A 25,492-nucleotide genomic window follows, 5' to 3' on the forward strand; every position below is an offset into this window, starting at 1 on the left:
AGCAAATGACTCGTCCGCCCTACTTCTGGTAGCGGGTGTCAGCGGAAGCTTGACGCTGCCATGTTTCAGAGAAGGAGGAGGGCGACTTCAGGGAAAAGACGGAGCCACCCTGTCAATCACAATTAAGAAACCACGGCAGGAGTAAACTGGTAGGAAAAGCTCGGCCGGCGAAGGCACTTCATTCGGGGCTTTTTGTTGTTATAGCTCTTGGTTACGGTGGCCCCCCCTTTCTCCTCCTCCACTCCAGCACCACCACCCCGAAAACTATGAACCGGCGCGGCGCGACGGGACCTTCGCGTCGCGTCCCGCCAACCGGGAATCACAGCACTTTTTCGAGCTTCAACTACTAAACAGAACTTATCACGGTTCATTATTGTTATTTTATTTTTTTGGAGGAGGTATTTGTTGGAAAAAAGCGTCACCGAGGAGGCTGGTTCAGCGTTTATTTCGACTCCCGACAAGCGACTTTCGAAGGACTAACTGGTAAACTATGCCCCATTTCGAGGACACACATCAACAACACCACAAAATGACGCTTTTCACATGAAATGCGACCCATACACGTTTTTTTTTTTTCTTTAAAAACAACTATTGAGTGCTCGATTTGTTGTTGTTTTTTGTTCCCAGGCACAAGAGGACACTCCCAAAGGGCTCCGGAGAGCCACATTCTCTTACCGAACTCCCAGACGGGGAGAAAGCCAGCGAGCAGCAGCTATGAGCGGGGGAAAAGTGGTGTGTTCAGGGTGGCTTCGAAAGTCTCCGCCGGAAAAAAAGTTGCGACGTTACGTAAGTGCACCTTTATAAATATAACCATTTGTTTTTTATTACGGTTAAACTCTTGTTACAATTTACGTGGCGCGTTTAAACGACGTGTCATGGCTTGATTTCCTCGTGTTTGATTTACCCGAGTTTGCATTGCAAATTTCTTTGGATTACTGGTACTTGAAAGTAGCACGTTGTTGTTTACCTGCTGGTGTTTACCTGGATCACCCCTAGAATAAGTTCATTGACCTTTTGTTTACGTGTTCACTGAATGGAATACAACGAGAATACGGTTTAGTGGAAGGAAGTGGTTTGCTTGCCTGCTGGTTCTTGACTGCATTGGAAGAGTGAAAAGAAACAATGTAGTGATTGCAGCATGCATCTCAGATGCACGGCAAGCTAAACTCAGTTGTGCACGGTGCATTCTGTTCACGCTTTTTAGTTGCTGTATACTTGTAAGTTCCCGGTGTTTCCTCGTATTGCACCACTGGTTTGTACTGTCTCACTCGAAGGCAGGAAGAACAATAAAAAGTCTCTGGATTCCTAAAATACTTCCACCTTTGAGCTCCGACAATCAGTGAGCAAAGTCAAAGCGTGTCTGATAGCAGCACATAATGGTTTTTTAAAAAAAAGAAACGTTTTTATGAAATCAAATAGGTCTTAGGTCAAATTTTGAAGACAGGTGGAGTACAGCACCTGTATGAAAGGTGCAAGCCGGTTTTGTCTGAAAGAATAAATTAATAAATAATAATAAATTATGACTGGTGTTAGTAAATGTTAGCCTTTCTCTGAGCCAAGCAAAGATGACAAGCTGGCAGGCTGCGTCACCACTGAAATTATGTCTGATCTGGCAATTTGGTAGCATTAGATGCTTTAACTTTGTTCCCTTTTTATTTCTCTGGAATATTATTTTAGTAACCTACTGCAACCTCACTCGCTTTTCGTTCCATTTTTTTTTCGACCATCACAGTCCGTTGACAACCACGTGCCACAGCTGTGTTTTACCTCAAAGTATGTCATAATAACATAACTTTATGGTACGGTTGGAATAGAGAATAATCAAACTAATCTCTTCATCGAGACTTACGCCTAACATATGTTACAGTTTGTTGTTTTGGGTAACAGTTGTCCACCGCAAAATGGTGGCGCTGCAAGGTAAGCAAAAAGCTCGAGATTAAGCGAGGGATTCATTAAATCAGCTTAGCAAGTGGAACATAGAACAAACAAGCACTTTTTGTTGCCCCCCCCCCTCCCATATCGACCTTTCCAAGTGCTTCATGAGACGAACAAGCTGGCAAAGCAGGATGCAGCTAAACAGCGTTAGCCTCTCTCTTAGCCTAGCCAAAGATGACAAGCTTGGCAGGCAGGCCGCGTCGCCACCGCAACACATCCATTTGACGTCTGTGAAATGGATTGTGCCGGTCATTAATAATTGAATGTCCATTACAAACAAATATCTATGAATTATTCATAGCGGTGCTGCTACAATTGTTATCCTTAGCCACCCACTTTTGGGACTAGCGCCCGTGGTGATGGACACCGGGGTATCAGTTACACGGCTCTGCGTTTTCAACATTATGACAAGCAGAACACGTAATAGCGGATCAGGCTTTTATTTGCCAGTGCTTTCTCCACAGAACTGGTTGAAAGTGGGATAAAAGCTGTAAAACTTTCCACACAGAGACATAGCATCCTGTAATTGTATAATTGAGCCATATTTGTTTTGGAGATTGGAGAAAGAGCCTTTCTTTTTATAGAGAGCCTAGCAAAGGCGGGATACTTATGTCACATTTTCATGCTGTGACACAACAAACCGCAACTTAGATTTGTGATAACCTTAGAGGTGCTTTCCCAATTCATTTACTGTTAGTACCTTGCTGGGGTTGACGTTTGTGCCAGTGTCAGGTGGGATGCGTAAAGCTCGAGACAATCGCCGTGGCAGGTTACGAGAAGTGACTCAAGTGTTAATCCCCGTCCCGATAGCACTCTGTCACTCCCTTCCAACACGAGAAATTGGCGTCGGCACCAACTGTTGTGACATATAAAGACTTGTCGACAATTGCCACAGTAAGGCAGGAGGGCTTAGTGTTGAATCGGGTGCTACTCGTTGGGCAGCAACAATTGCTTCTGGAGAAATGACTTCTCAAAATACATGAGACAGTTGCCATGACAGGGCGGTAGAAGTGACAACTGTTAAACCCTGTGCTGGCATCATGGCTCGGAGACAGTCGACGTCAATATCGAGAGAAAAAAACAAAACAGACTACAGAGCATAAAGTTGATGTTAACAGAAATAATATCCTTAAGCTGCTTTGTTACAGAACCGATAGAATCTCCCAAGACGGAAATTGTGTGGTGTCACGAGATAAAATACTTCTGGACAGTGGCGCTTTCAATAACGACGCGAGAACCGAGTGTCGGGTTGTGCGGTGTGTCAGGTGTTCAATATCACACCCCGGCAAGGTCTCAAGAAACCAGTTACGCGCCACTGATACTACCTCCAAAGACGGAAATTTGCCAAGTTGACTTTGACCTCTTGCCATCCTCGCAAGTTCCGATTGTGCAGAACAGTGACGCAAGAAAATCACGTTTTAGGAGAAATATGATCATGAGATGCCGGTCGATTTATCAAGGCTCCCAAGCCTGATGAGTATCTGTACAGCTAACAATTACAGTCTTTTTCAGAGCAAAATATGATAGGCTAAAGAGATTTTTTTCAGCAACTTGGCCGGAACACTTTAGGAAAAAAATGAATGAATAAATATCCTGTCTGATTGGCCGGTTTGGGGGGGGAAAAAATCGTCTCGGTGAAGTCAGGTCAAATATATCATGTGCATTCCCCAATTGCTTGTAAAAGCAGGGGAAACTCCTTCAGTTCGATACATGTGCCGCGCCACAATAGCTATGAATATCCTAACGGGGAGGATGGAGAGAAAGGGATGAGAAAAAATACAACACGACCTCTAAAGCAACACCATGAGCCGGCCTCCGCAGAGAGCAGCTCTCTGTTCTCTTCTCCTGCTTTTTTCTTTTTTTTTTCTTTTCTCATACCCCGTTCCCAGCGCCTCTTGGCAGGCGGCGGCGGCAAGGAATGTGAGCCTGTTCTGTGCTCCCATCCTGCTCGGTCAAGACTGTAGCCTCTTTTACTCGCAGATCATGCACAATTGCTGCATCATAGTCTTTTTATACCCAACCGCAAAAAGCAGGATTTGTCTGAACACTTTGACAGAGACAATGAGATTCTTAGATGACATCAGCACAAGCGTATGGTTTGATTTGTAGTGACATGGCCGGAGAATTGAGTCCTGTGGAAATTCCTGACCTGGCATCAGGGAATAATACCCTAACAAGGTCTGTCTTGGCTCCGATACTGTCTTGATGGGAAGTGAGTGGTCGCTGATAAATTGAACACCCTAGCCTTGGCGTCATGGATTAATATCCTTATACATCTCTCTTATTGCTCTGATAATACTTCAGACAGCAGAAATGTATCTGGTTGACCTCAGCGAAAGTACTTGTCAAACAGGGACAATTGTCTCTGGCGCTAAACTTCAGATCCCTGTGCCCGGTTTCACAGAATAATACTCTTAACAACTATTTTATGGCTCTGGCTAGACCTCCAAATACAGAAAACTGTCCAGTAAAAGCTTGTCGACAATCCACCAAAAAATCTACTGTAACACGATGGAAGACGTGCCAGGGGTTATGGAACACCCTTACATGCCTCTGAAACTTTTACTAGCGGCAGAAAATTGATGGAATCACAATCATCGCAGAACACCCTTACGCAATCTATCGGATTCCCGTCAGTTTGGTGGTATTTATTAAGCCTTGTCAACATTTGCTGTGACGGGACGGCAGAAATCAGAGCATCAATTGCTGGGCCAGGTGTCAAACTTTGGAATACCCTTGAATGTCTCTGATATGGCTCTGTCAGGGCTATCCTTGGACCAAAATGAAGACATTCAAGGATCATTGTAAGGATCTGTCTGCCCTGCCATACGATGCAACGTGTGATTGTTGTTTCTGTAGCGCAAGGGATAGCGGAGCCGCTCCCTGGCGCCCCGGCGAGGCTCGGCCGCCCCTTCCTGTGTGAGACGCTGATGGCTACCAGATGGCGGGTCAAGGGGATAGGAGGAGGGGTCTTAGACTCGTTGTGCTGCTTTGCTGCCTGTCCGTTTTGGGTGGGCGTGCGAAAATGAATTTGCCTAGATCGAGGACAATTAGCTGAAGAGTCAGGCAGAATAGCAAATACAAGGGATGAGCGTTTCCTGAATGCAGGATAATCAGTGATCAATTTATCTTGATTGAGTCTTGAACTCACTCACCAGACCTCCACTAAATTTAAGGGGTCCTAAAAATGCCATTATGGATGAGGTCCATGACTGATGTCATCAACAGACTGGATCAACTAATCCATAAAGATCCAAAACTCTCTGGCCGGATCATCAAATGAAAAGATTTGTAACGCAGTAAAATTTTACAGTGTCGCTTTGCCAAATTCATCTAAAACTGCCGTCCATAACTCAACAATATGATTCTTCTTAGAGTTTTGTTGTCCTTTTCTGTGTGGCCCGAAACTCTTTTGTCTCATCTTTGTAGTGGTTGCCAACTTTTAGCAGAGGAGGAGACTGCCTCACAATGCTTGCTCGGTCAGCCTCCTCCACAGAGAAATCTGAGAGTTTCACTGGGCAGGTGTTTTCACTTTGTCACACAGAAGACTTGGAGAGAAAAAAAAAATAGCCGACGCACAGGTACAATAAATGCAAAAGCAATCCAGGCAACTTCTTTTGCGGAATCCCAACGCTACTTTTGAGCCCGTCCTAATAAGGCTTTCGATGTTCGAAAAGCCAATCCATGAAGATAGCATAGAACCTCCAAAGCAGCAGGAGCCCAGATTCAAACCTCAGAAGCGTGCACCGCACTCCCCCGCCGTGCCTCCCGGTATAGTAACCGCTCTCATTTAAAAGCGTTCAGCTGTCGTTACACAAACACTTGCGCACAAATACAGCTGGCCCTCCAGCTATGTGGCACCGTGAGATCTGACCCTCGCCGCTGTGTCTGCAGCCCCTAATATAGCCCACTGCTGTCAGGCTCGCACAACCCACTACACCCGTTGTGCGCCGGCCAACACGTGTGCGTGTTTGTCGGGCCAGAGCAGCGTCGGAGATTGAAGGATGGTCGGCGCGGAGATCCCACGTGAAATATCGCCACCGACTTGTGTAATTTCCCACTTTGCCGTGAGTCAGACGCACAGGAATGGTCGCGGTGGGCTAATTGCGTCTTTGTTTGTGGTCGTCAGAGCAAATTCGGTCACGTCGTTCAAGCGGCGCAATTTCCGACTCTCGACTGACATGGTTCTGATATGGCTGCGTATAATTTTTTTTTTAATTAGGCCTTTATGAAATGCAAATAAAAATTGTATGCATACCCGCCGCAATTTCGTAAACTAAAACTATTTAACCATCGTCGGCCTTTGCGGAACTAAAATCTGTCACCTGTAACCGTGACGCAAGCAGATAATCCCGTTTTAGTTTTAGGGATCCCCCTTCAGGTTGGAAATACAGCTCTGACTTCAACGAGTGATCCTGTTGTGGCTACCGTCCCTCTTATTGCATTAGCATTACTATGGTGCTCCATGATATCTTTGGCCTGGCCTCCAGCCCGTGGACGCGGTTCAACCCGCACGCATGTGTACTGTACACACACATATAAACACACACACACACAACTGCTGGGAAAAGACACAGCAACGCTGTCAAGACTCCGCCTCCCACGCATTTGCAACCTGATTAGAAGCTAAGGCGCTGGTCGACCTGCTTTGCTTCGTCCGGAAGACTTTGTTGGCTCGAAACCTTCCCTGGAACTTGGTTTTGGATGACTGGTGTCTCTTTAGAAACCTTCACGGTCTTTTGGCGCAGTTGGATAAACAGCAAGTTGATCAGGTCCATCATCCAAGCACTGAACTGAAGGTTGGTCAGCTGTGTTACTTGTGTAGTGAACACGTCGTTTTAATCGCTTTTGTCAAGGGACAAGATTTTTATTGATCTATTGACCTAACGCTACAGCTAAAGCTACGTGAACAGTGCACGTTTAAGATGTAGCAGTGCTTGAAACAGGTGAGGTAGATACCTAGCATCGTTGTTGGATTTCATTAGCTTGTGCTAGTAAACATCAAGATGAGTTTACAATTCTTGATCTGTTTGATTTTCGAAAGTAAACAAGTGCTTATCAATCGATCCTTTGTGTTTGCTAAATCACTGGTCCCGGCTTGTTCTCCAATTGGCAGTTCAAAGTGGGAATGGTCATTGCGCAGTTGTTCACGCAGAGAGCATTTACGCCATCTCCACCTGTTGGTTCAGCTCACGCCCCCTTGACCTTTCCTTCTCGAATGATGTGGGACAACCTTTAAGCCGGTACAAGATGGCTGCCGCTCCCTGTGCTGGCTTGTTTTCACCGCTGGATATATGCCATGTATTTTGGACTGAGCAGTTTGTATACATACTGGATCTAGACCTTGGACTTGTCAGTTTGGAGATGGATGGATGGATGGATGGATGGATGGATGGATGGATGGATGGATGGATGGATGGATGGATGGATGGATGGATGGATGGATGGATGGATGGATGGATGTGGAGGTAGATAGCAATAGAGGGTTACATGCTTTATTCATCCCATTGAAGAAATTAGATTTGGCGTTCTTAGTATTGACTAAAAATCCAATGGCGAGCCAGACTTTGGCTTTTGAATTTCTTTCAAACAATTTACTATAGCAGTGCATACGCGTTTGCCCCGAGACTCCACTTTTGGCCCGAGACTTGATTTCGTCAGTGGTTACAGCCAAAGCAGGATCGTGCCGGGCCAAAGGAATGCGTGGAATCCCAACCGCACCGCTTTGACATGCGCATGTGACTCGACTGGCGATTTGACTTAGCCGGGCCGGGCAGACAAGACCGAAGTTTCAAGGTTGCAACTTATCTGGTGTGGTGGGAGGGAGAGATTCTGACGGGAAGACGCAACAACAAACGGCGAGATACGGCGGGAATGATCAACATGTCCCGTGGTTGGACGGGACTACCACATAGGCACGCACAACCTCCTAGCCATTGAATAGGGCTCACTGTGCGAGTGACGCGAATTAAGCTCATCCAGTCTGGGAATGACTTTCAGCAGTGATTCCCATTGCTTAGACAATGGAGTGAAAGTAATATGACTTTGGCACTTCATGTCAAGGAACACAATGTTTCTGTAGCAAGTTGTAAATGTTTCGCCATGTGATGAGGATTTCTGCAAAAGAATGCGTACGTGTGTGTGGTGGAGAAGTGTGCATTATGGACACGCATGTGAATCTGCACGTTTTGACCCTTCATGTCGTTTTCCGCCATGCAGAGTAAAAGCTGTCGATTGGTGGCCTGATTGTAAGCCCGGCTGCCACGAGCTAGCCCAAGTAGCTTTTATTTTTTTAATGTTGGGGACCACATTGTGGGAGGAATAATTGCCTCATTCAAGGAGATCTTCCAGAACACTTCCACCTCCATCTTTGAAGCCGCTGTGTCGGCCCAACTCCGACACGTCAGCTAGGAAGGCTACGTCTTTGTCGTTTTGCCTCGTGACATTGTCGCCTGCTACTATTAGCATACGAGGAATTCCTCGCATTCTCCCCGCACGTTCCCTTTCAACTGAAAGTGAAGCGGTATTCGTCACAACAGAAAGCGGCGGCGGCGGAGAAGGTGTTGCCCAGTTTCAGGGGACTTGTCTGCAGGTGTGTCGTGGAAAGTTTAGCAGAGGAACAAGCCCGGGCACGCTCTCGGGCCTCGCCTCCTGAAGGTTCACCCAGTGACGTCTCGTCCTTATAGCTGAACAGACATCAGGCTCAGAGGAATCAGGCAGCGCTCTATCTCCAGCTCCATTTGTGGGAGTGGACGGGCCATCCGAGAGAGAGAGCAGCTAATTAGATCAGCTCCGAGGAAACCTCTCACTGACTGCCAAATGTGATTTGTATTCCTTTTCATTGGACTGATTGGATTAGACTTTTGGATTTGAGATCAGTTAAGGCTGCCACACAGAGGATGGACCGACCAGGTCAATAAAGGCAACAATGCACAAAGAGAATAGAAAATGGATGGCTGTTCTCGCAGCCACAAATCAGTCCGTCCGTCCATCCATCCATCCGTCATCCAATTTTATTCCACTTTTCTGGGGTTGTGTCACCTTGGCAGGGAAATATAGACTTCCATCTCCCTAAGATACTCCATCCAACACTTCCAGGAGAATCCCAAGCTGTTCCTTGGCCAGACGGGAGACACGGTCTCTCCAGCATGTCTCCTTCCAGTCGGATGAGCCAGGAACACCTCACTAGGGACTCGTGTTGGCCGCTGGTATCCGGAATGTTGTTCTTTGGATCTCAAATTGAAAGAGAAACCGAGAGATACTCCTAACAATAGGAATTTAACTTTGACAGAAGATCAGCGTGGAAAACCTCTAAATGAGGTCTTCTACAGGCAGTGTGAAAGGTCCTGGAAAATGTCCAGGTCAACTCCATCCTCCATTCCGTCCGTGTCTGCCGCACCTTGCGTGCTTGTCATTGTAGACCATTTGAGTCTTCTGCACTAACGCTGATGGAAAGTAGGCGGGTGCAGTATTTGGCACGTGGGTGTCGTGTAGTGGAGTAGCACCTTGATATTTTTGGTCACCTATTCCGTGGGGGGCGCAGAGGGCCGGCCGGCCGGCGTAGGTTTTGTGCTGGAGTGTTGCACGCGTTGCACGGGTTAGGGTGGGCGCTTGTTGCCAGGGGAGGCGGTGTGTGTTATTTTCAGTCCATTGTGTCTACTTCCTGTGGGTCAGGGGTTATTGGAGCAGGGTGTTGCAGACTGGACAGGAGTAAGAAGAGGAGGGGAGGGACGTCAGTGCGCTCAGCAGGAAGCACGGGCACACTCGACAAAAAAAAAAAAGGGGGCTGGTCGGCGACTCGCTCGGTTTGCGCTGCCCTTTTTCACTCGGATTATGCTTCAAATCCAGGCAACGTTTTTGTGAGATAACCAGTAAGTGATTTTGTGTTTTGTCTTGTGTAGCGACTCGTTTGGACTCCTTCATCTGCCAAGTTGTGAGGTTATTCTTTAACCCCAGTGTGGAGTGCTTGAGCCAATTGACAGAAGAAATGTTTTGACCCGTTTCAAAATAAGCACCGTTCCGTGTTCTATATCAAATTGATCTAATGAAATTATCTGTTTCCCATTCATGCAACGCGACCATCGACTTTTACGCCTTGTTTATCTTGGTTAGCGCGTGGCCGGTCTCATGCGGGCGACCTAAGATCTCGGACACGTGAGTGCCGTTGAACCTCCTGACACCGGAGGCAGAACTCGTCTTGCCTCAATAAATCCGGTCGGCAACTACCATCTTCAAATATTGATGCGCCCGTGTCCTTCAAGCCATTCATTTTGGTGTGGTATTCAAAATGATTAGCCAATACCTTCCCAGAAACTTTAACCTCTTCAAAATGTATCCAACGGAGCATTTTACACAGAAGCCAGCAAAGCAGGAGATTGCCTCACATCAAACGGCATCCCGCAACCACACCATGAGTCATTTACACCCAACCGGCTCTGATACCAGGTGACTGTTGCCGCGTGGACTTCATTCACGCTGTTCAGAGCGACCGAATTCCAAAGTCAGACGGTTGCTGAGTCCATTTTGATGTTGTTTATTCCATAGTGGCAAATTCGCCGCAGGTGGCGTGACGGAACTTTACAAAACCGAAGAATTGTAAGGTTGATTTTTTAGACCCCCGATTCTCTGAGTGTCTTTTGCACAGAACGTTTTATGCTGAAATTTAGAACGTAGCCGAAAAAGGGCCGAATGTATGAATGCGTCTTATCAGCTTTGAGGGTCACTTGTTAGCCGTAGCGTTTAGCTAAGCGTTCCAAAGATAGCCCCCCGACTGTCCCCCGCTAACGCAACCACGGTGACAAAAGGAGGCAAAACAGGAAACTTTTTTTCAAGTCTGGTGTGTGTTTGAGTGAGAAACAGATGAGCAGGAAGATAAAAAAAAAAAAAAAAAATGCTAACAACGTGGAAACCTCCACAAAGGGATGTTATTTTGTCTTGTGTGTGTTTTTCCTTTCCTCTTTGGCTCTTTCACAACCTATGTGCATGTTTCTGCAATTGCTGCAGGGGTACTGGGAGTGTGTGTGTGTATGTGTGTGTGTGTGGGGCGAACACCGTTAGCGCTTAAGGGCCGCTTTCGATGCGACGACGTCGGCCCGCGTTAATGTTTAAACCGGAGTTAATCCTTTACCCTCACGTCGAAGCTTTCTTGAGCGCCTGGAGGATTTTCGGGCAAGTCACCGGAGGACCACGCACCGAACAACACTGTCACACTTCTCCATTTACGTTCTCTCAGTCTTCCCGTCACTTTCTGTCCCCTGCGACCAATCTACTGAATGATATGGAATGATGACATGACAGTGAGGTACCCAGCCCCGCCCCCCCCCCCTGAGGTCTTTGTGGAGCGGCCCCGGTTGACAATTCAAATCAATTTGCATGCTTTGGTACTTTGGGAGCTGGATTTTCTTCTTCTTGACAATTGTGGTAAGCAAGATTCGCATTGAAAGATTCATCAGGATGCGAGATTGACACTTTTTAATGTGAAGTACTGAAATGACATTTCCCACCATGTTCCAATATTTGGAACTTCACTTGTATCTTAGGAACAAAAAAAATTTTTTGACAAGGGCAATTTGCTTTTTATGGACATTGTATTCATTTGAGCTCCGGAATACTTGAATACTGATTTTTTTTAAATTCAGATTTTCCCCTGCACAGTTTTGCTGCTACGAGGCCACTTTTCAATTTCAGTTAATTTTGAGATAAAACATGATGCAACTATGCTCACTCAATAGTCAAGTCATAATTACAGGAAATATTCATACCAAAAAAAAAAAAAAAGGTCATTTGTTTGGCTTGTTTTGAAACAGTTGGCACTTATTTTCTGGTCAGGTGGTTGAGTGAGAATTTCACAGCTGCACATGAAAGGCAGGGCGGGTGTTTTGCGGCTGACTTGAGGGCTCATGTGCAAGATAACAAGTTTGTTTTGATCGCGGCGGCTTACCGATCCATACATTGTTGATGCAGAGAAACCCAATCCCGGTTGCCGCGGCGCCGTCTCTCCGTCGTAATCCGAGCCGCCGGCGTTCACATAACCCGGGCCTTTTTATGGCACGTAAACAAACACACACGTGCGGCGTCTTTGCGTTACACGCCGGGCAGATGCCAATTTATTTCTGGCAAAAAGCAAGAATGCACGAATGTGACCTCGGCAGAAATATGCCAGGCCGCATAGCGCCAGTGCTGTTTTTGGGCCAGGGGCCAACTGCCTTAAATTGCTCTGCCAGCGAGTGCACCAAACATTCCGTTTTTAATAAAGTCGCACATGATTGGACTAATATTTGCATTTTTAAACCGTGTTGACCCCTTTTATTAAATGTACAGGCTAAAAAAAAGATTTAATGTAAAAAAAACAACAACTGAGTATTCTTCCATTGCTTAGTCTTTTTATATTTTTTAAAAATAGATGTCTTCTCACTTTGTGTCTTGCGGAACAAGTGAGATTCTCGCTCTGTGCTTTGCTGACCCTTGCGTGTGGGAAGATGGGACGCGAGGACGTGCGATTATTTTTTTGTGCTCAGTTCAACAAAGATTCACTCTTGTTTTCTCTCCGGCAGTCGAGGGATTAAGGATGATATTCCACACGTTACGAAGATTTGACGAAAGCTCGTTATCTTTGTTCCTAATCAAATGTCCTTCAGGCGTACGTTTATTAGGTTGTGGGGATGTGCTGATGACATCCAACAGGAAGTCGGGTCATCAACTACGTGCTCCCTCCCTCTCGCCGCTCTGCTCTGCTTGATAAGATTTGAAGGTGTAAACAAATACTGCACCACGACATTGTTTGTTTGACAGACACGGAAATCAAGACACAATATATTTTGAGTTTGGTATTTTTACAGAGGCAGTTATAAATCTTTGTAGGTGGTGTGTCAATTCATTATTTTCGTGCTATTCGCAGCAGTGGTCCGTCGAGGTTGGCCCTGCATTTCCACGAAAAATCTCTTTTAGCAGATCAAAACGTTTGAACGATTGAAAAGTTGAAATATTAACAATTGCGGCGCACATCCTTCGTGAAAATCCCATCCGGCCTCCAGCAAACGGAGGACGGGGTGGGGGCGGGGCGTAATGACGCGAGGCCGAGTGGCCGTTGCACTTTTGCCCACCAGTTAACTGCCCCGCGCGGCGCTAGCTAGATGTAAAAATAGCCAATGCGCGCAAGAATCCCAGTCATGTCGCGCAAACAAAGACAGATTTATACAAGCGGCGGCACCGAGTACAGACGAGCTTTTGTCGCCGAGAGGCCGCGAGCGCCAAATGTGACGCTCTATCCCCCCCCCCTCTCCTTTGCAGAGCGCTCTTTGTTCCCGCGCAGACCTAGTGACCTGATAGTCAGGCACCGTACGTACTTGTTTACTGCAGTCAAACCGGATTGCTGTGTCATGGAAATGCTCCGCGGCTGCCATTTAACGCAAATACAGCGTAACACTCTGCTCCATGACGCTGGTCAAAGCACTTCCAGCCTATTTTGGTGTTTTGGTGTCATCATGATTGGATCTTTGTGTGGCTCTTTCCGGAATGCAAGCCTTGGCTAGAAGTAGGAAGTATAACACAGAGATAAGTAATGAGATATTGTCTGTCTACTTGTGTTGCTACACCAATACATGTGATCAAATATTCCACCAAATTTCTTTAGCATTGCACAAAAAAGAAATATATTCCCACGGGAACAACTCGTCCACATTTTCCTCCACCAAGCACAGCATGAAACCATTACTGACACACTGTGGATGCTCTCTTTAATTTCCTGCATGGATGAGATACAGATCAAAGCTAGAAATCAAATTGGCAAAATGTGGCCTGGTGTTTTTGCCTGCTGATTTTAACAAGACCAACTCTGATGATTTTGACGCCTTTTTACTCATTCGCCTCATGTTTTGTTTTTGTTTTTTAATATATCCCAACAAAAATGAGGATGAGTCAGTGCAGGTCATTTGCCCACAATCCAGATGGTCTGGTTACTCCGTTTTTTGCTTAGTGCTAAGTTGCTAACCGTGCATCATTTATCGCAAAGCTTAGCAAATGCTTATTTTTATTTAAAAAAAAATTTCCCCAGGCTACATTCCTACCAGTTTAAAAACCCAGCGTTCTTCCCATTATCGCTCTGACACACGAGCTTCAAATTTAAGAGCCCGCCATGAGCGATTAGCATTTAGTGCACTTTAGCTTGCATCCCAAATGCACACCCAAGCCTTTTATCAATGCCATTAAATGGAAGATATTGGCACGAGTGCTCAGGTGTGATGATGAGATGTCCATGTTTAGTTTGATGGACTTTCAGGGCAAGTGTTTCGCTAGCATCAAATTGTCAGGAAGTTCGCTTGTGAACCGCACCACCACAAAATGCCTCGTTGAATCATGAGCCCCCCTCCATCATTAATAATGTGACTCAACTCAGTTGGCATCTCCCCCCTGACCCTTCCTAACCTCAGACCTTCAATACCTCCTCTGTTTGCGCCCCCACCCCCTCGGGCTGGAGGAACTGGGTGGGACCAGTGGATGTTGTCTTCCTGTTTTTCATCCTATCAGGAGAGGAGACTGTGGAAAAGGGGGAAGAAAAGTTTAAGGACAGCTGTGATGCCAGGAAAGGGGGTGATGGGTGGGTTGGTTGGGGGGGCGTATGCCAGTCCCCATCCTACTTGGTTCCATGCTGTCCCATTCCCAACTCTGAGACAATGCCAGCTCCCGAGAACTGAAGTTGGCACCGTATTTAGGAGGATTGATCTTGAGTTCTACCGCCAATTATGGAATACACGGAACAGGATTGATGCTGGTTTCATACTCATTAAGGATTCCTCACTTGAGGTATGTCGGGACACTTGTAGCAGCATGGTGTCATTGTTTTGGTGTGTTTTTGTGGTATTTGGTGGTCAATCAAAGCTGCTAACTTCAAGTATAGCTTGGTCCCGCGCTTTCGCCCCCTATAGGCGAGGCAAGGCATACACAAGCTAACTCAATGGACATCGCATAATTAAGTATGACCTGTCATAAAATACAATCTTCAATAAAAACCGTTAGAAAGAAAAGTTTGAAAAGCAGAGCAATAAAAAGTAGCTGAGGTCTGTTTCTGTGTGACTTGTCATCTTCTGGAAATAAACAGATGGCCCTTCATTGTCATTTTGCAGTCCCACAGTGTGTGTGCTTTGTTGTGTGTTAGACAGTGTCACGCTATTTACCGCCAGCGATGGGAAAACCCATGTGACGACTTCAGTTTCACAATACTTGCAAGACAGCGTCGCAGGCATTACGATGGAAATCTAATTTGTAGTTAAAAGGGGTTTGAGTCCGCATGGGGAAAAAAAAAAAAAAAAACGATGTGAAAGCCCGCAGATGGACGAGCGTTTTGAGCTCATCACCAGCACGCTCGCGCCCGATCTGTCTGTCATCTTGAAGCAGACTGAGCCTTGGCAATTTCAATTGCTTTTGAATTTTACTCTTCATCATTTGATTGACAAGAGAGTTGAATAACATTTTGCATTTAGCACCATGGCTAACTGAAGGATTTGATGTTTTGGAAACATCCACTGTGTACTGTATAACTGGAGGACTTCCTCCTGTGGGCTCGCTTTTTTCTTTTTTTTTCTTTTTAAATTCCAAGTGTTTGCCACCAATTTGCATAACAGCCCTTCCAACCTGTCGTGTCACTTTTACTGGAATTTCTTACTCCCCAGCATTAACCTTGTTGTTTTGGTCATCTCCATTGCCCGGGCCGCCTCGCTGTAACCTTAGCTCAATGTCCCCTTTGCATCCCCAAGCGGGTAACTTGACCTAAAATGGCCGCGTCATATGCCGGAGGGCAAAGCGAGAGACGCTCTCCTTTCTCCCCGCAAGATAACAATAACACAAATGTTCCTGTGTGAGGTTTATACTACACTAAAGCAAACGGGAAATGTTGATCGTGACCACAGTAAGCAATACTGATAACTGTGATATGAAAGGGGGAAAAAAAATGGGAGGCATTAAAAGTTTTGGTGCTTCCTCGGACTTTGGCCGCCAGTAAAGTTGCGAGGGTGTTCTGAAAGCTTGTGGCCGAGTCTTGGCCTGCTCACAAAGAGAGACCCCAGAAGAGCGAGAGAGAGCGTTGTCCTCAAGGCCCAGCACTTGTCGTTCCCAAAAGCGACAAATCAACAAAGCTTGTTATTAAAATTCCTCACACACAGTATGCGCCGTTATCTGGCGGATCTCTATGTTTTCTTCCGTAACGCTTCGGCTGACTTTGGTATTTAGTGAAGCGGTCCTGGCCTCATGTTTGTGTTTCTTTTGTTTTGTTTGTTTTGTCATTGAATTGTAACGAAACAGTCTGCCTTTGCCACCATTGTTCACTGGCAAAATGACCTCTTACAGCTTTCATGTGAACTAGTAATTAGCCACTTTGACGCTGAGATTCTGCAAAATGGCAGAATTTAAGACCCGCCATGTTTTTTATACGTCATCGGTCAGATTATTGGATGTAGTATTTCAAACCTGGTTACATGAGGGTGTGCACACTTTTGCAACTACACTTAATTTTGACTGCCCCTCTTAATTTTCTTTATTTGTACAAGTCGTGGGCCGGATTATTGGATGAAGTTTTTCGAACCCGCTCACCTATTTTTTTATTTTTTTGCAGGCATGGAAGAAGCGGTGGTTTATGCTTCGCAGTGGCCGTTTGACAGGCGACCCCGATGTGCTGGAGTACTACAAGAATGACCACGCCAAGAAGCCCATTCGCGTCATTGACCTGAACTTGTGCGAGCAGGTACATTTGCTCTCCAAATACATATTTTTTTTTATCCCCCATTTATTTCACTGCGGCGCTTGTTGGTAAATCTTGGACGAAACCGATCCTTAGGTGGATGCCGGGCTGACGTTCAACAAGAAGGACTTGGAGCACAGCTTCATCTTTGACATCAAGACCATCGACCGGGTCTTCTACCTGGTGGCTGACACGGAGAAGGAGATGAACACGTGGGTTCGCTGCATCTGCGACATCTGCGGCTTCAACCCCACCGATGACGGTACGGACAGACAAACACGAAACGAAAATAAGAACACACATGTACACAAGAGAACAATTCCGGTGATATCGTCGGTTTAAATCATACTATTTTATGGACGTCATCTTTTTTTGACAATGTTGCTGGTTAAAAATGGCCGCTTTCAGAGAATGAGACGCTAGCGACAAATATTCTCGCACATGGTGTTTCCACGCAGCATAATCGCGATGACCGATACGAGACGACGGGATAGAAGTAACGGCGGGAGGTGTGTGACACGAGCGAAATATTTCATTTCCTCACACACATCAAGAGCACTGTTTGACCAATAAAGGGTTCGATAACTTAATTTCCTGTTCCCCGTCGCTTCTAAATATCGTTCGTACAGCAAGATGATTTGAAATGGTCACAAGATGAGAAGCAATGAACTGAGAGAGACATGCTAAAATGGCCGCCGCCCTCTCCCATCTCTTTATTTAAGAGGCTGCCAAAGCTGGCCAGCAGTCGGCCATCGGCGGCCCGGTCGCGGACACGCCTCCGCACACGGCGCTCGGCAACGCGATGGGCCCGGCGGCGGCGGCCGCGCTGACCGCCGTGCCGCCTCCCTACCAGCCGGTCAGTGTGCGGCATCTGGACTCCCAATCCAGCACGGAGGAGCCCCAGGATTACTTGTGGCTGGTCAACTGTGAGAGCAAAAAGCCCGACGCCAACAGGTAAGAGTGACGTTCTTCCCCGCACTGCTTCTCGGCCCTGCCCACCTTTCTTCATCCCTACTGGACCCCCCCGCGTAGCTCGGTGCCGCTTCGCTCGTCTCTGGACGGAGACCGGGAGTATTTGCTCCTGGAGGAGTGCGAGAGCAGGACTCTTCCTCCTCAGGCTAGTCTGTGAGTGGCCGGCAATTCAGCTTGAATGTGCCTGCCGTGTGCCGTGTTTGACCCGGACCAAACTAAAACATCTTTCCAAAAACCCCCGGAAGGTGTTTGTCTTCCATTTTGAAGCATGTTTTGGAATTAACCAAAAGCATTTCAGTGTGGAAAATGGAGCTTGAATTCATACATTTTTACGATGACTCCACAAACTCAAGGGTCCATGTCCTGTCTCGTCCTCTCAGAGCCCACACCGAGTGCTCCAAGTCCACCTCCTCCGAGACGGACCTAAACGACAACCTCCCGTCCCACCGGACGCCCACGTCGTCCACGTCGTCGGCCAAGCACGGCTCGCAGAACGGCTTCTTCGCCGGGCACCCGGCCCCCGCCTCCGCTTCGTCTCTGTACGACTCGCCGCCGTCGCGGGGCGCCTCCCTCCGGAGTGACAACGGCCTCTACCACCTCCCGCGCAGCTACTCTCAGGTAGGCTTGATATCTTGACATACAAGTGCCCACTTTAATGTGTGTGTCCCTATCAGGACACCGTGCTTCTCCCCAAATCGGCCTCGTCCCCCACGGCCCACCCGGACCTCACCGGCGACGGGTCAGAGGTGTACGTCTTCAACACGCCTTCGCGGAAGGCCTCGGTGGAGTCGCAGATCCGCAACCTGTCCATCAGCTACGACATCCCGCCCACGCCGGGGGCCAACGCCACCTACCAAGTCCCTCGCACCTTGTCTTCCTCGGAGGGGGGCGGGGACGTCTTACCCCCTCCCAGGCCACCCAAACCCACTTCCGGACCACCGCCACCCCCCGCCGAGCGCTCTCCAACAGACACTTATTACGTGCCGCGCTCGGCCTCGGAAACCGACGGCAACTACTGCGTGCCAACAAGTGGCGGGAATAAAGCGTTACGCAGCAACACGATCGCAACGGTCGACTGTTCGCGCCTACGCAAAGGTTTGCATTGATCAGTTCTTTTTTTATTGGCGGGGGGGGGGGGGGGGGGGCTCACTTTTCATCTGTGCTTTAACGCTTTGGCAAATGTGTTCAATTTTGTATAATATTGATCATTTTATGTATTTTTATTTTCTTTTAGATTTTGGTTCCCAGGACTGCTACGACATTCCCAGATCATTCCCGTCAGACAAGAGCTGCTCATTCGACTTCAACGAAAGTTTCAACAGCTACTTAGTGAGTTGTACAGCTGCGCTGACCTGCGTGGTGTTGGCAGGTTAAGCGCTCCAAAAAATAGTTACAATTGACATAAATACGCGAAGCTTGAAAATCGTTGTCTTGTAGAAAAACAAAGGCATGGTACCCGTGGGCAGCCAGTCCTCCGAGGAGGTGGACCAGAACTACGTCCCCATGAGCGCCAATTCCCCGTCCCACCATCACTCGGGCAGCTTTTCGGAGCCCGTTCACGAGACCAACTACGTCCCCATGACGCCCAGCACCATGGAGTTCTCCTCGCTGGGCAAGCAAGTGCCGCCGCCCGCCCACATGGGCTTCCGCTCCAGTCCCAAGACGCCGCCGCGGAGGCCCATGCCTAGCGACTGCCAGCCGCCGCCTGTGGACCGAAACCTTAAACCGGATCGCAAAGGTAGGCCCGTGACTTACAAACCGGGCTGTCTTGTCGCTGTGGTGGTACCGCCAAGGAAATATAAATGTAATAATTCCAAGTATTCAAGTTGTGCTTACATTTTTTAGAAGGTAGGTGAAGATTTATCTGGCACTTTGGAGAGCTAACAATATTTCTAAATAAACAATAAAAGGTCAATTCACCACGATATGACCCCTTAGCAGAAACTTGAAGGTACCACCACTGTCTGCTGTTTGCCGGGGCGCTTGCGGAATGCCGACTTTGCAGTACGCGTCGCTGACAAGCCATCACTGTTAGTCGCTTTAACCAATTTGTGCACCTGCTTGACTGTCCGTTCTTAAAGCCATGAGTAGCAAATGCACTAACTTGCCCATCTTGAATTATTTTGGACCTCCGTGACATCCTCTTAAAACCGAAACACACTGAGCTCCTTGTCAAAGGACTCTTGAACCCGAGGCACCCTGCAGACTGTTTATGGGGTTACGCGGGATGCATTCGGAGTGGTCACCTTCCATCCCCTTTGTTTTGCGCGCGTGAATGGAGCGCTTTGATGAGCTAGCTCCTAGCGAGGGGGAATTACCATCTGGGCTAAATGCTGAGTAACGGGAAGGGGGGTCAGAGAGGACATGGAAACCAAAGTCCAATATGGAAACCACAGCGAGGAAACGGGACTTGGCTAGCCTTAAATGTTACATCCGAAGAGTGTGACGCTCGCATGTATTGACATTTTTGCGCCAAGGAAAAAAAAAAAAGGCATCTTAGCCTGTCTGAAGAATTTTCTTTTGATAGAAGTTATTTATCCAAAACATTACAAGTTGTCAGTCTTGCATTCGCACCATGAGCGTGTCAGTTTTTTTTTTTTTTTCTTGCCGCAACACGCCTCCGAGGACTCTCCGTGCTTCTGCACAGCTCGTCATGCATGCACAGCTGTGATGTCAGTCTTTGTGTGGGAAGCTGTGTGGTGCATGTTTTTCATGAGGGAGGGGGGGGGCTATGTGTTGTCATGGCGATCATAATCGGACGGGGAGGCGAGCTGGGCAGCTTTGCATGGCGGGGGAGTTGGCATATGATGTGATATAAAATGATTACGTCTTCTTTCGCCAATCAGGTCAGAGTCCGAAAGTAATAAGATCAAAGGGGGTCGGTTTAGAGCGAACCGACTCCCAAACTGTAGGCGAGTTCCCGCGGGGACGACGCAAGGGTAGGTACCCCTCACTGAACCCAAAAAGTCCTCTTGACTTCCTCTTGACTCTTTTTGCATGTCATCCTGGTGTTTGGGTTCTACTATTGTGTAAGATAATGATGAAATATTAGTGAGTCACATGCTATCATGACACATAAGGCACAAAATATGTTTATTTAAAATCGACCACCATTAACCAGCCACTAATGTTGCCTTAGTTTGTTTTCTATGACAAGAAAGTTGTCCATCGTGACCCGGTTGTGCGTCGTTTCAGGTAAACCCGCTCCACTCGAGATCAAACCACTGTCCGAATGGGAGGAGCCCTGCACGCCGGTCCGCTCGCCCGTTACCCGCTCCTTTGCTCGGGAGTAAGTGTGCAACAAACTTTTTTTTTTGTTCTTCTTAGTGGTGACTAGAACCAAGGGTGTGTTCACATCATTTAGCCAGTTAAGACTCTTAAAAAAAGATTTTTTTTGTTACTCAATTATATTACATCATCAATTAATTGTTGAACAAATAAACCTCTTCAAGTTGAAGAGATGACACCTTAAAAAAACCAACCTGCATTTCGTCTCCACTAGGTGGCTCCACTGAGACGACTGTTTTTACTCGATATCCTCATTTGACTCAAGTTTTTTTAACATTCACTAATGGCGTATTTTTATTTTTTCGGGACACTTTCCTCCTCTATTTTGGTTGTTAGTGAACACATCCTTTTCCACAGTCCACTCAAGTAGCCACTAACCTTCCATGCATTCATGTAGTCCGGGGGATCCCCCCCCCCTGACGCTTATGTAACACTCGAGCGGCGAGCTCTATTTCCGTGTTGAATGTCGCCGGGGCTCTTGTGGGCCCCTGTATTTGTTTCTCAGTGGTGTGTTTGTGTGTAAACATTGTGAATGCCGCCCAGTCTCTCTAGGTTCCCCATGCCCGCCCGGCCCCCGTCGGTGCATAGCACCGCTTCCAGCACTGACTCCGAGGACAGTGATGAGAATTATGTAGCCATGCTCTCTAATATGAAGAACCAGTCAGATGAACCAGTATGTAACACACAACGATGCATCGTACTCTCAGTTGAAAAGTTGAAAAAGGTCATCTTGTCATACAGTGGTGCCCCCCAATTAATACACATTTGACATTTAGCATATACATAAGCACATAATGTTGATCCACCATATTGGACCTTGGTAAATTTTTTAAATATATTAAAATTAAAAGATGGAAAGAAAAAAAAATCTAAACACAAAGCGGAGCTTAAAATGGCTGTCCAAATTGCAGGCCTTCCGGTGTGATTGCGTAATAGCCATTCCCTATCGCACAGAGGCCGCCCGTCTCCCACTTTTCGAGTCCCTGCTCATCTCCCAAAGCCAAATGACCGGCAGCTCCAGACGGACTCCTCCTTCCCCCCCCCTCCCTGCTGTTTTTCTACTTTACTTTTCATTCTCTATTTCTGTTCCTCTGCTTTTCAGGTTTTCAGTTCTCGGAAGAAATCTGCTTTATTTATTTTTTTGAATGTCTTTGAATGCGCCGTGAAGTCGTTTTAACCCTTTTGTTGGCCTTTTCCAGCCACTCACCACCTTCCTTGCTGCGCCGTAATCCCTCGAGTTCTTCATTTCTTTGCCTTCATTTGTTTTACCTGCTCTTCTCCTCTTTCCTCCGCCGCCCCCTTCCTCCTGCTTTTTTTTCTTTCCTTTTGCGTAGAGAGGAGTCCTTCTACTGCACGGTCCCCATCACCCCCATAAAGAGGGAGGTGGAGGAACTTGACACCGTAGAGGAGGTGAGCAGGGTTGCAAGGCTGGAACTTGCCACGGCCACCATTTGGGTGTTTGTTGGATCTTGAAGTGGATTTTTTTTCTTTTTAATTGTGATCGGCGGTTTTAGCTGCACGTCTGTTGGTTGGTCGGATTAGTCACCATCTTAGTTCTAATCACTCCACCCTACATGTTAGTTTTCAAATTAACACAAGGGCAAGGTCTGAATATGTCGCGTGCTGTCACAATGGCGCAAATGTCATTGTAATTGTTAGACTGCAAATGATTTAATAAAAAAATCTAAATGATCCTAATATTACAAATCACATTCCACACATTTTCTATTTGTAGTTACAATGGAACAACCAAATCTGTTTAACTTAATTGTGTAATTTAGAGCAATTTTATGCTCAAATTTCTCAACAAAACAATTTTTTGTTGTTATTGTGACAGCACCAGAGTGAGTTTTCCATCACTGTAATTGCCTTTTTCCCTCTCGTCTATCAATCAGACTATCTTTTTTTTTTAATTGTGGCTACAGAGCACAAAGCTGGGCCCACCGATGACGGTCGACGGCGGGAGTAGCCCCATGGTGAAGCCTAAAGGAGACAAGCAGGTGGAGTACTTGGATTTGGACCTGGACTCCGGCAAGTCCACTCCACCTCGGAAGGTAGGTGGTGTTTATGTATATGTATATATATATTTTTTTATCTCTGTGCTCACCCCCCTCTTTCCTATTTCAGATGAAGAGCAACGGCTCCGGCATGGCGGCATCAGATGAGCGCGTGGACTACGTGGTCGTGGACCAGCAACGTACGCAAGCCCTCAAGAGCACCCGCGAGGCCTGGAACGACGGCCGCCAATCCACCGAGACGGACACGGCAACCAAAGGAGCCAAGTGACCTTTTTTTTTTGTGTGTGTGTGGTTATCACAACCGAACTCCACGCCCTTCGCGGCATTTCCGTAACCACTCCGCCATCTTCTGGTTTTTGCACTGCCGGCGGGATTTTGCGGAAGTCGGGGGAACGAGCGGACCGGCCACGATCGTTCGTCAATTCTTACTAGCAGGGGTTTCTGTCACCACTAGTTGAAAGACGCTCGTCGTAAACAGCGGCGGGAAAATGAGCGGCGTCAAAAAGACGGAACTTGTCAACCGGTGCTTCGGTTTGAGTTTCGCTTGCGGTCGGAGTCCGTCGACGTGTACAAAAAGTGTTATGTATATACATCGGAAGACGTGTTCTTTTTATTTGTTCAGAATATTTAGCATGTTTGACTCGGAAGGTGCGCAGATTCTGCAGGGTAGAATCCTGCTGGTATGGTGACGACGCACCCGTCCGTCGTCCATCATGGCGATGAGCGGACGCATTCACTGTGAGCTTTTACAACATCGCCGACACTTTTTTTTTTCTATAAGTTATGCGAAAGGTATCAAATAAGTTCCGAGCGTCGAAATCAGGTACGCGTACTAATGACCTGTAAAAGTCATCACTAATTTATTTGAGCGTCGTATTCTCTGTACGTAGAATGTTTCCACGGTCCATTCGCCTCATTTCTGAACCCTCTTCGGTTTATTTCAGACTGGTTACTATCGTCAGGGACACAAAATGGCCTTACTAACCTGTGAAATATCCCAAAAGTGTGCTGTCTAAGCTGTACATATTTTTTGCCATTGATGAAATTTAACATGTACCTTTTTTTAGAAAACAAAAACGTGCCTACTAAAAAAAAAAAAAACGCCTTCATTGGATTTTTTTGTTCCCCCCGCAGTATCTTTGTGATTATGGGATGCCAAGTGGATGACATCTTTTTTTAATCTTGCAAGAAAAATGTACAAATTTCCAAGTGGACTAAATAAAATTCAAAGTCAAGTGTGTGTGCTGTTTGTGTTGATAAATGTACTTTTCACACAGTTTGGACGGCTACCACAAACCATCATATTTATTATTAATATCGTATTATTCTCTACATGTTTTATCAGACATGACCACTAGATAGCGCTGTAGTTTGCAGAACTGAACACCGCCTTTGTTGCTGCTCTTGGAATGCTCCTCCTCCAGGCTGAAATGTAAATACGACTCGAACTCTTACCGATACGATTACTTTGACTTTCTTAATGGTTCAACTATATCACATCTGCATTTTGCTGTGTCATGTCTGCAGGCTCGACCGTGCTCATTATAATTTAATGCTAGACTGCACCCAATAATAAAACTGCAGTCTAATGCCATTTACGTCGATGCGTTGACCTTAAAAAAATGCAAAAGAGCTGCGAAAATTAGGCTTTAAAAAGGAATCAAAATTTATGCCAAAATAATTTGAAATGATTTCAAAATGCCAGAACACTTGTGACCTCCAGGTGGCGATAATGTCCACCATCTTCAGTTTCTTTGCAACGATGCACCCGATTACAACGCTTCTTCCGTTGACAATTAAGTCCCATGAAAACAGCATGTAAATATAAATAAAGACAGAAAACGGATGAAAAAGCAGCCATATGCTAAGCTGTCACGCTCTCATCTAACAAAGTGACGCCAAATGTTTAGCAATTCCATTTGAGCGATCCGCAGGGGAACCGCGGGACATCATAGTCCAATCTGCTCTATGTAGCTAAAGTGACGGAGACATCTGCGTTAATCACGTTTGCTTTGTGGGGACCTTGCCAAGAAAAAAAAAAAAAAAAAAATGACGGCTCCAGGAAGGATACGCAGTAACAAAGAAATGCGAGATTAGAAAGTGTGCACTGTTGTTTTTTTGGGGGCATTTATTAACATCAGACTTTAAAAAAAAAAAAATCTAAAACAGAATGAGCATAAAGTTGTGCCATCATGTCACTGCTATGATTGTTTTACTTATTAATAACCTTGCAAATCTGATAATTGTTCCTTTGGGAGTCTGAAATGAGATTTGGACTACGTTTAGTTAAAAAAAAAAAAAAAAAAAAAAAAGCTCGATATGATTACTCGATTTTTCAAACACTAGGCGAGAAAATTTGATAATCCATTTGTGGTCGATTAATCGATCAATTTTCACACCTCTCGCGACATCACCAGCAAAGATTGATGATTAGTTTTAAAACAAACTCCTCCTACTGCTTGATGAAGAGCGCCGATAACCAGTCAGCAGCATTTGGCTTGTCTTGTTTTAATGCATTTCCACGACGCGTTAATGGAGACCACGACGC

General features: G+C 46.4%; 1 protein-coding gene across 7 annotated transcripts; it reads left to right on the top strand.

Annotated features, from left to right (window-relative positions):
* Positions 1-54: 54 nt before the first annotated feature.
* Positions 55-24,184, top strand: gab1 (GRB2-associated binding protein 1). Of its 7 annotated transcripts, XM_037259203.1 has the most exons (14): positions 56-483; positions 628-786; positions 16,541-16,669; positions 16,763-16,928; positions 17,389-17,620; positions 18,019-18,256; positions 18,313-18,733; positions 18,873-18,967; positions 19,076-19,376; positions 20,485-20,577; positions 20,834-20,927; positions 21,470-21,599; positions 22,852-22,980; positions 23,054-24,184. In XM_037259203.1, exons 2-14 carry the CDS (start codon positions 715-717, stop codon positions 23,210-23,212), a joined length of 2,259 nt encoding a protein of 752 aa, XP_037115098.1. In that variant the 5' UTR covers positions 56-483; positions 628-714; the 3' UTR covers positions 23,213-24,184. The 7 variants fall into 7 exon arrangements, with proteins under 7 accessions (XP_037115151.1, XP_037115098.1, XP_037115304.1 ...); XM_037259256.1 differs by lacking the exon at positions 20,485-20,577 and having other exon boundaries at positions 55-483; XM_037259409.1 differs by lacking the exons at positions 56-483; positions 628-786 and adding an exon at positions 6,551-6,734.
* Positions 24,185-25,492: the final 1,308 nt, after the last annotated feature.

The sequence above is a fragment of the Syngnathus acus genome, chromosome 1, assembly GCF_901709675.1.
Source record: "Syngnathus acus chromosome 1, fSynAcu1.2, whole genome shotgun sequence".
In the NCBI taxonomy this organism is placed as follows: Eukaryota; Metazoa; Chordata; class Actinopteri; order Syngnathiformes; family Syngnathidae; genus Syngnathus; species Syngnathus acus.

Excerpts from the sequence above, each read along its gene's own strand:
- gab1 (XM_037259203.1), top strand. The coding sequence starts at position 715 with ATGAGCGGGGGAAAAGTGGTGTGTTCAGGGTGGCTTCGAAAGTCTCCG. Across the intron at positions 19,377-20,484 it reads CCTTAAACCGGATCGCAAAG|GTCAGAGTCCGAAAGTAATA; the intron begins GTAGGCCCGTGA and ends TTCGCCAATCAG. Across the intron at positions 20,928-21,469 it reads ACCCGCTCCTTTGCTCGGGA|TCTCTCTAGGTTCCCCATGC; the intron begins GTAAGTGTGCAA and ends AATGCCGCCCAG.